Source organism: Pteropus alecto, unplaced genomic scaffold, assembly GCF_000325575.1.
Source record: "Pteropus alecto unplaced genomic scaffold, ASM32557v1 scaffold86, whole genome shotgun sequence".
Classification (NCBI taxonomy): Eukaryota; Metazoa; Chordata; class Mammalia; order Chiroptera; family Pteropodidae; genus Pteropus; species Pteropus alecto.
In genome coordinates, this window is record NW_006442109.1 from 22,729,320 (window position 1) to 22,739,631 (window position 10,312).

At 40.3% G+C, this 10,312-nt stretch overlaps 1 protein-coding gene and 1 long non-coding RNA gene across 2 annotated transcripts in view; one reads left to right on the forward strand and one right to left on the reverse strand.

The window, feature by feature from the left end:
• Nucleotides 1-10,312, forward strand: part of FBN1 (fibrillin 1) — a 220,616-nt gene that overhangs the window by 208,088 nt on the left and 2,216 nt on the right. Inside the window, 5 exon segments of the mRNA XM_015595908.2 lie at nt 1,147-1,263; nt 1,535-1,663; nt 2,413-2,532; nt 7,077-7,308; nt 9,798-9,972. Of these exon segments, the coding sequence (XP_015451394.1) occupies nt 1,147-1,263; nt 1,535-1,663; nt 2,413-2,532; nt 7,077-7,308; nt 9,798-9,972 (773 nt within the window).
• LOC112469595 overlaps nt 7,442-10,312 on the reverse strand; it is a 9,457-nt gene continuing 6,586 nt past the window's right edge. Inside the window, exon 2 of the long non-coding RNA XR_003042704.1 lies at nt 7,442-7,724. This is a non-coding gene — a long non-coding RNA (uncharacterized LOC112469595). The remainder of the gene's footprint in view (nt 7,725-10,312) is intronic.

The following is a 10,312-nucleotide window of genomic DNA, read 5'->3' on the forward strand; positions in this document are numbered from 1 at the left end:
CACCATTTTAAAGTGTATAATGTGGTGGAGTTCTGTATGTTCACAAGAATATGTAACCATCACCATTAATGTGTCTGGAGTGGGAAGGAAGGAAGGAAGGAAGGAAGGAAGTAAGGAAGGAAGGAAGGAAGGAAGGAAGGAAGGAAGGAGGAAGGAAGGGAAGGAAGGAAGGAAGGAAGGAAGGAATGGAGGGTCCTGAATTCACCACAATTTTTTAAAATTAAAATTCAACTGAAAACTAGAACCCACTTTGTATCTCTTGATGTTATTCATAGCTATGGAGTTGAGAATGAACCTTGAAGTTCCAGCAATGAGTAAAGAGGCTTGGTCAAAGTGAAAGATTTTATTTATTAAATATAGGAAAATGTTGGATAAATACTGTAGGCAGTTTTTTCCTGAATTCACCACAATTTTTTAAAATTAAAATTCAACTGAAAACTAGAACCCACTTTGTATCTCTTGATGTTATTCATAGCTATGGAGTTGAGAATGAACCTTGAAGTTCCAGCAATGAGTAAAGAGGCTTGGTCAAAGTGAAAGATTTTATTTATTAAATATAGGAAAATGTTGGATAAATACTGTAGGCAGTTTTTAAAAGTGCTATTAGCTTAATAGAATGAGATTTTTTTTCCTTTTCTTTTTTTGATGCCTAATTGCTCAACTTTGTTTTATCCAAGGGAGAATCTCTAAACAAAGAAGTCAGTTCTGTTTGTTTTGATTTGGTTGACCATTTCATTTGAGCAGAATAAAAACAGCAAACAGAAAAGAACTATATGAACGAATTTCCAGCCTCGACATTTCTTTTTATATTTCAACTCGAATAGATTTTTTCTCTGGAATTTTTGAGAATCCTCAGTCTCTAACTTCATTTTATAATTTACCTAAAAATTTTTTGTTGAGGAATTCCTACATTCCTCTAACTAAAGGGAATTGGGATTTCCTTGGATGCCTCAAAGAGCTACATTTTTTCATCTAAATCAACATCACATTTTATCTTTCAAACCCTGATCTCCTGGGTTTCTCCTAGCCATTTGCTGTGTCTCTGTTCTGTCCAGGGTCATTTGAGGTATAGAAATGAAAAGAGCTGCTTCCTAGGGCGGCTTCTAGGTACCTGTTAGCTTGACTCCATCTTCCATTTTCTTATAGATCTTGATGAGTGTGCAACTAAGCAGCACAACTGCCAGTTCCTGTGTGTTAACACCATTGGCAGTTTCACATGTAAATGTCCTCCTGGATTTACCCAGCACCACACTGCCTGCATTGGTAAGTAGGAGAGGGAAAAAACCTATATGGGATGTAGCTAGTCCTTTAACGGATTGTTTGCTAGTTCTGCTGTTGGGATAAGAAGTCAAAAACTCAAAAAAAAATATGAGTACATGTATGTGTGTGTGTGCAAGTGCACACATATATGTGAAAAGTTACTGGCCTTATTTGTTCTTTTCTAAGCAAATCATTCCCCTCTCTTCCTTTTAAACAACATGAAGAGAAATTCAGGGAATTTTAACCCCCTTTTTACCCCCACTGTCCCTTATAGATAACAATGAATGTACCTCTGACATCAACCTGTGTGGGTCTAAGGGCATTTGCCAGAATACTCCTGGAAGCTTCACCTGTGAATGCCAGCGGGGATTCTCACTTGATCAGAGTGGCGCCAGCTGTGAAGGTCAGTAGGAGGCTCAGCTGATGGGTCCTTGTGAAGTGGCTTGTGTGACTGTCAATATCTACATTATTATCCTCCATGAGCTATCAGAACTGAGCACAGGCAGGACATCCAACTGAAGACAAGAAATGTTTTGCCTGGTTTGCACAGGTCTCATACCTTATATATCCACTTTTTGTCTCATGCTTGATTGTCTACAACACCTGCCTTTCTTAGTTATATCAGGCTTTTTCTGTTCAGTTATTAATAATGACCTAGTCAAGAAAAATAGCTAGATTCCTGAATTTGATTCATTAATTTTCTGGTTATTGGATTTAGAGTAATAAAAGGATTCCCTCGATGTGGATTAAATATGAGGAGTAAATTCTGATAATATATAATTAAAAGTTTAAATTATTTTTTAGGATTTTTTATTGTATTGACATTTTGGGGTTTCTAATTCTGGCACAAATAAGCAAATACAAATAATTTACACAGCTAACCCACAGGAGTGCTCTTATGCTTTGCATTAATTTCTTCATCATTTTTATTTGTAGACTTTACCAGAGATATCTGAATGTTTTTCTCCTTGGACTTACCACAACCTTCAGAGTAGATATTCTTAAAGTTTGGGGTGGTGGAATAATTTTTTAGGGGTCAGATTTCTTATGAAAATTGCCTTTCACTTTAGCATGCATATAAATGTTGCTTCGGAGGGTACGCCTGAGACTAGTGGTGATGTGGCTTAAAGGTGACTCTGCCTTCTTTTTCAGATGTGGATGAGTGTGAAGGAAACCATCGCTGCCAGCATGGCTGCCAGAACATCATCGGGGGCTACAGGTGCAGCTGCCCCCAGGGCTATCTCCAGCATTACCAATGGAACCAGTGTGTTGGCAAGTAGTTTTTCCTTGTTAGCAAGATGAATTGCTATAAGTTCCTATGAGTCAATATGCTGCTTTCTTTCTTTCTGAAAACTTTAACTTGTCACTGAAGCAACAGGTACTCAATTAAAATTGCCCTAATTTGTTTGAAACCAGAGGAGGGTTTTCGCTTTTACAAAATAGCAAATTAAGAAAAACATAATGGTAGAAGGCATTTTGAGGCCATTTGAAATGAACTTCTTTTGAAGTCAATTTATTGACTCCCAGTATCCCTCTGTCCTTCTACTGCATTGATAGTCATTGGCCCACACCTGACTTCTGTTCACACCAGGGACTAACAAAATCCTTCTTAAGACTGAAAAATAACAGGCAGCTAGAGGATATTATGAGTGACTTTTGGCTTAAAGATACAGAAGTGGTTCCATTTAGCTCTACACATTTTTGAGACAGAAGGCCAAGCAGGAGATACAGCAAGCTTTTTCAAGATTGCTAAATTCTTTTGAAAATTAAGACTTTCATTAAATTGGAATTATGTCAATTTTGATTCCACAATGTCATGGGAAAATAACTCTTAATATGCATCAGAGAATCCGAACTTTGCAAGTTTAGAGGGACCCCAGATCCATTTAGCAGCCCAAGCTCTTTGTTTTACTGTTGAGGACCTAGAAGCCCAGGGAGGAAAGGTAATCTGTCCTTATTGGTTCTTTTGTGACATGCCTAGAACTAGAACCCAAGGCTCATAACTTCCCGATTTAGGGCTGCCTCTCAAGGTTCACAGTTACTTGTTTTTTCACTCAGAAAGTATCTACCAAGCTCCACTGCCAGCATGGTACTTGGGTGACCTGTCCTAGTTGCCACACTCTTGGATACAGAGCCTTTCTTAGCAAAGACACGGAGAATTTCTGCTTCCTGCAGGGCTACTCTACCTTGTGATGCTTTACTTTACTCCAAATGAAGACACATTTGTTGTGTTTTCATTCATCAGAATTATGTCTTACTCACTTGGTTTGATTCCTTACAAGACACAGTTTTGGAGAAGTGAGTGGGGTTGGCTAAAATGACCCTCATGCTAGAAGAGTTTAGACTGTACATCTTGCTGAACAGCTGCCTGGTTTTAATAAAAAATGCTTTTGTTCATTATCAGCTCAGGAAGGTCTTAGATTTTAATCATCAGTTTCTGACACTGTCTACAGAACTTCTGGAGTGAACTATGTTGATTCAATACCCAGTATATAGGCCCATCTGCCCTTAAAATGTAGGTTCCTTGGATGAAATTGAAGTTGTGGGGAAAAGAATAAGAGAGATGAGGTTTACCACTCCTGAGCTTACCCTCCCTCCCTACCTTCAGTCTGGGGATAGTAGAGATGGCCAGGTCATGCCTTAGTTACCTGGAGATTATGCTTTGGCCCTAGGAAGATCATCTCCTGGTTGGGAGTTACAGAAGAATAAGTCAATTAAGAAACGATAAAAGGTTTCGGAAATTTTGATGCCTAAAATATATATACCAGTCCAAACTGGGCTCATAATTCTTGAGAATTATAGTTATCCAGAATGAATATTGCCTTGGGCCAGAATGGCTTCCCCAGAGCCACGCAGAGCAGAGCTAATTTCACGGGCCAGCGCTGACTGGATCCTCACTCCGAGGCAGCCCAATGTTCATGCTCAGAAGATGGATGGATTGGGGGTCAGGGGCCACTGGATTCATTGCTTTCTAAGAAATATCAAACTTCCAGCTTGTGGTTAGAGTTGATCCTTTTTGACCTAGAGAAAATTAGTAAAAGAAAGCCCCTCCTACATTTGGGAATTCTCCTAATGGTCCTCCCTTAATGCCACGACTAACATACACTTATGCAAGCCAAAGGCCAGAACCTTTGATTTTAGAAGACAGAGTGGGTAGATTTCAATCTGCTTTAAAGGAGTATTTTTAGGTTGCTCTAAGGCTGTTTCAATAAAGTTAGAATTGTCTCTTTTTATAAAAAGAACAAAACTCTCACCAAAATAAGTACCAACTAAAAGAATAAAACAAAGATTTTGGAGTGTAGAAAAATTCCTGGTGGAGCCACTTGGTCCAGGGTGCACAGGATGAGAATGGTCAGAAAAGGTGCTAAACATGTTAAACAAACTGTGGTGTTTGTATATTGATAAAAGAAAAGGGTGAGTGGACAGAGCATTTTTAAGCTGTAAACTTTGCACATTTGCCAATTTCTTATCTTAATTCATGCTCCACTCTACCCCACCTCTTCAACCCAGATAAGCAAGTTTAATTTAAACTTTATTGGATTCTCAGGGAGGAAAAAAATAGTAAAATAAAATAGGAAAAGAATATGAAAGGGGAGGGGGAGAGTTCTTAACTGGAATAGATATTTATAGTAACACAGATGCTCAAAGTTAAACGGAACCTTAGAGATTATCTAGTCTGACCTTACTCCTAATATATAAATCCTTTCCAACCTTCCATCATCCAAGTTAGACTCGAATATGACATCGAAGGCCATTCACTTTCTCCCAAGATGGGCCAGCCCACAAATAGAAAACTTTAATTCTTAGAAATGTCTTTTTCATAGAGAATGAACTTTTTCTCCCTCCAACTTCTAACCATTGGTTATTTCTGCCCCTTAGAACAAAGCAGAAAACATCTAAGCTCTATGTTAACAGGTCTTTTCTCACATATACCCATGCCTCAGAGGTTTTATCAGTCGAATCTCAAAAAATGGCTGAGCCCAACCAAAAGCACAGGACAAGGAAGAAGAGCCTATCTATGCTTCGTATAGATGTACCTCCTGGGGCTGAGAGCAGGTGGAAAGTCTGGAGATGAACATGGAAGGGAAAGGAGGACATCCAGCCCAGGGATAGTCTCTCCACTAAAGTAAACACCCTTGGTTCCCCATTCATTCATTCTTTGCTGCCTACAGTCTCCATTGGTCTATATCTCATACCTTGTTTCTAATTTAAAATACGGGGAAAAGGACACAGGCAATGGCATATATAATTGTTTCTGTCCCCTGGAGCCCAAGTGATCTTGCGTGGGTACTTAAAATATAGAGGATCCTCAAATAGACTTGGAGCTGGATGCTGAGCCATAGCAGGCAGCTCAATGAATAGCTTTCTCATTGTGTAAGTACTCACCTTCTTCCTGTAACAACACACAGGAAAGAAGGAAGGAGCCAGGGAGGGAAAGAAGAAAGGAAGGGAGAGGTTAAACTAATTAAAGGAGAAAAGACAAACCAGTTTAAATGGAGCCAAGTCTCTTGAGAGACATTGGGGTACAAAAGAAAGCTGATGGCTTTTGCAGTCAGACAGACATGGGTGTGCATCTGCACCCCACTGCTGCTGCTGGGGTATCTCAGAGGGGCTTTCTGAGTTTCACTTTCTTCATCTCTAAAACAAGAATTGTAATACCTACCTCCTGTGATTGTTAGGAAGGTAGTAAATGAATGTGAAGCACTTAGTATCCTATCTGTCATACAGCAGGCATCTAATAAATGTTAATTACCCTTCCCACCACCCTTCCATTGGAAGTAAATATTTGCTAAGTAAGAAGGCCAATTTACCTTAATTCGAATGAACATATAGCTGAAAATGAGCTGCAGCGATTAAGAAATGTCTTACCAGCAAGCTTTCAACCTGCGCTGCAAAGGCAGGTCTACAAAAATATACTAGAGATTTCAAAAAAGTATACATTAGACATAATGAGAAACTTGAGGTTTCCTCCCTTCAGGTTGATTTTTAAAGTTAGACGTTTTTTTTCCTGCTTATTACTATCAGACTTGGCAGTTCCCTGTGGGTAGCCAGTCTGCAGCATCTGTCTCTCTTGTGGGTTTTCCAGGATTATTGCTCACGAAGTTTGCAAGAATCTCTTCCAACCATACTTAGCTGTAGACACAGCCCAGACTCTCTGGGAAGAGGCTGGTTTAAATAAGGAGGGTCCATTCAGAGATGGGAGCAGACATACCAGAAGACACTATTCATCCCCAGGACAAGCACCAGGGGGCTTTTGGAGATTTTTGAAAAGGAAGTCCAAGTAGGGCAGACATTTCCTACAGGATGTCAGCTCTTGCCAGCCCCACACATCCTGAAAAAGGAGGACTAGGAAATCACCCTCCAGGACTATAGTTGGTGTTTGCTTTGGAGATAGCCATCGCATTGCACAGAGAACTGCATGATTTCTTCCCTCCCACTCTGAACTCTGAACCTTAGCTATGGACCAGCCTCACGTTCTTCACAGGATGCCCATGTAGAGCAGAACATACTAGTTTCGGCTTCCGACGAGAATTGGAGTCTGTTGGTCCTCAGAATGTCACTCTCTAATGCGCTCTGTCTGATGCATTTGACCTTGTCACTCACATTTGCTCACTACATGGCAAAAGTCCACAACCATCTCCATATCTTTCTCTCTTGTTCCTCTCTCCATCCCAGCCACCTCTACCTACCTGCCTTACCTCCCTGAGAGCCTAGCCAAAGACCAGCTGGCCAATAGCAAGTGGCCTGACCCAGACGCCTCATTTGAAACCTCTGGCCGGTATCACATATGCCTTGTCTTCTCATTCTCCCTGCAGATGAAAACGAATGTCTCAGTGCTCACATTTGTGGAGGAGCTTCCTGTCACAACACCTTGGGGAGCTACAAGTGTATGTGCCCTGCCGGCTTCCAGTACGAACAGTTCAGCGGAGGATGCCAAGACATCAACGAATGTGGCTCTTCACAGGCTCCCTGCAGTTATGGCTGTTCCAATACCGAGGGCGGCTACCTGTGTGGCTGTCCACCAGGTTACTTCCGAATAGGCCAAGGGTAAGCACTGCTCTTCGTGGTCCTGGTTGGAGGCCCTCCCATTCACAGCGTAATCAAGTATATTTAACTCAAAATGACCTATTTTTGTAGAGGAAAAACATATTTTTCATAATTCTTGAGTTATCCAGTTAGCTCTGCAAAAGTTTTATGTTTTTTATTTGAAAAAAGGACATCTAGATTTCTGGAAAATCATAGAACATCAAACAAAATAATGAAACTACATTGTAAATACTTCAACATATGGCTTCTCTATCTCATTCTCTTGATCTTCACATTTCGTTGGAAAGTGATTATTTCTCCAGAAATACAAGGACTGACCATGGCAGAACTGGGCTCACTTTGCATATTGCTGATTTATCAATCTTCTTGGGCAAGATGTATTCTGTCTTGACTTATAGTGCCTTCTTGTCAAACTCCTGTTAGGATAAATCAAAAGGATGCATTTTTATGAGGTCCTTTGTGGTTTTAAAGTATATTTTACATTCCAAACTTAAATTTACATTAAAAATTTCCAAAAGAGAATTAAAATGAGGGTTAAAATAATTATTATATTTTCCAAATAAATTTGTATGTATGAGAGTTGGGGCTAGGAAGACCTATTTTTATTTTACTGTGTTTTAAAAGTTCGGTGGTAAGTTTTCGAAGTTTAGGTCCTTTTCTCTGCTGAGTTAATTTGGACTTAGATGTCTCTCTAGTTTTGGCTATCCTGTGAAGGATCTCAAATTATAATTTTTTAATTAGGAACACAAAAACATTAAATATACATATAGACATATATTCTCCCCCTACACACATGTACACACCCCACACAAAGTTACATATTCCACAATATACATATACATGTATTTGTCAAATTATTAATTTAATGGTCTTTGATTTCTTGACACAAACTCCAGCTGATTCATTTGGGGTCTATGTAGACTTGAACATAAAAGAATGTTTCATGAGAAGCACACAGAATGCCAGCCATAGGACACAAATTCCCAGATGTTTGTGTCTGGCTCTCAGGAGACTCATTCTTTATACATTTAATGCCAGAACCATTTTCCCAGCAAAAATTGTGACACTCCACACTGGCTCCTGGCCAGTGGAGCTTTGTAGTCTCCCTTCTTATAAGTGGTGTTTCAGGGATATGAAAATACTGGAAAAGAGTTCTGAGAAAGGAACCAAAGCCTGCAAATTTGGGATTTGTCCTCCAATAATTTAATCATTATGTGAATGTATACACACGCACAGGATGAACATTTATTATTTCATCCATTTTTATTGTTTCTACACATTTCATGTTGCAAGATAAAGAGGAAAGGAAATGTATTGAGCTCTGGCAGGATTGCAGAAAATCGTAAGAACCTGTAAATTACTGAAAAATACAAAAAATATTCTGCTCATTGGCATTGTATTTTGAATCTTAAGGGCATAAAGGAAGATGGGTTACAAAGAGTAGCCCAACTAATACAAAAAATAGATAAATAATCTCTGGTCTGACCCATTAGAAGTCTATCCATTTACAATAGTTTTGGCTTCCCTGTGAATCACTAGAGTGGACCAGGCCCCAAAATAAAGATTCTTTTAGAGTCATTCGGATGTTTCAACACATTTTGAAAGGAGAGCCTAGTAAATACATTCCAAGTGGCCTATGAAATAGTAAGCAGAATAAAAAAACAAGGTACTTGTGAAACATGCAAGCCTCCCTTCACAACTTGGCTTTGATAACTGAAAGGCAAAGAAAAACAGCTGAACTAGTTTTCTCTTGGGCATGGGTTTGTTTGTCCAGCCTCACATGAGTCAGAGCCAATGGCCCTAGTGGTTTTGAATGACTTGAAACAATTTCCCACAGTTGGGCAAGCTTTGATACTTGTATTTTATACATTGCGTAGCTTCACGATTTATTTCTAAATCAACCTCAGGTATCACATAGAGCTTTCTTCAGGAACTTCAGCCAAAGTGAAAGGCCAAATAATAGAAGAAATTGCTCAAAAGCTGGAGTTCTGAAGGGTGGTGATAGTGGTGGTGGCAGTGATAGTATCAGTTGAGAGGAAAGAGGGCAAGGAACCGAACAGGGATGTCTTACACCTTTCTCACTCCCATAGAGCTTGTTTCATAAAAAATGACTTTTTTACTTAACTTCCTAAATCACATGGTCTCCCTCAGACCCTGTTCGTCTCTTGTTTGCATTGCATGTCTCTTCCCCAGCATAAGGAAAGCAGAACATCTGCCACGTTAGGTCTGGGGAACGAAAGGACAAATCGTTGTACAAAATAGGGCCTTGACAGAAAGGAAACACAAACCGATTAACTCAGAGAATCGAGGGTTAGAGGCAAAACACAGAGGACTTCAATGCGGTTCTCAGAACCAGCCATTCATCCAGTGAACAAATAATCAATGGCTGAACGTTACCAGGCTGGGTCCAGGCTTCACCAGAACTCTCACACCGCCTCCCTTATTGCCCGCTTCTCATGAAAAATGTCCGTGCTCCCCTTCTACCACAGGCACTGTGTTTCTGGAATGGGTGTGGGCCGAGGAGGCCCAGAGCCACCTGCCAGTGGTGAAATGGATGACAATTCACTCTCCCCAGAGGCTTGTTATGAGTGTAAGATCAATGGCTACCCCAAACGGGGCAGGAAACGGAGAAGCACAAATGAAACAGATGCCTCCCACATCGAGGTAAGTCAGAGTGGTTTCTCTCAATGTCTCCTGTTGCAGAAAGGCCTTCCAGATTCCTGTGGTTTCCTCTAAGGATGCTCCAAAGTGAGAAAGGCTCCCTGGGGAGAAAATCCAGACATTCCCTGAGCTCTAGACAACATTTTACAAGAGTCTGTGGGGCTCTCTGGAGTTTCTTGCTGCCTTTAGGGAGTGGCCATTCGAAGGTTTTCACATACTTGCTCATTTCCTCTGTCTCGCCAAAAAGAAAGTCAAACATCCACCCAAAGTCTGCTGAAAGGACAAGGTCTGAGAACCAGGACAGCAAATGGGCAGAATAGTGAAGTGACATAGTGCTCCCTAC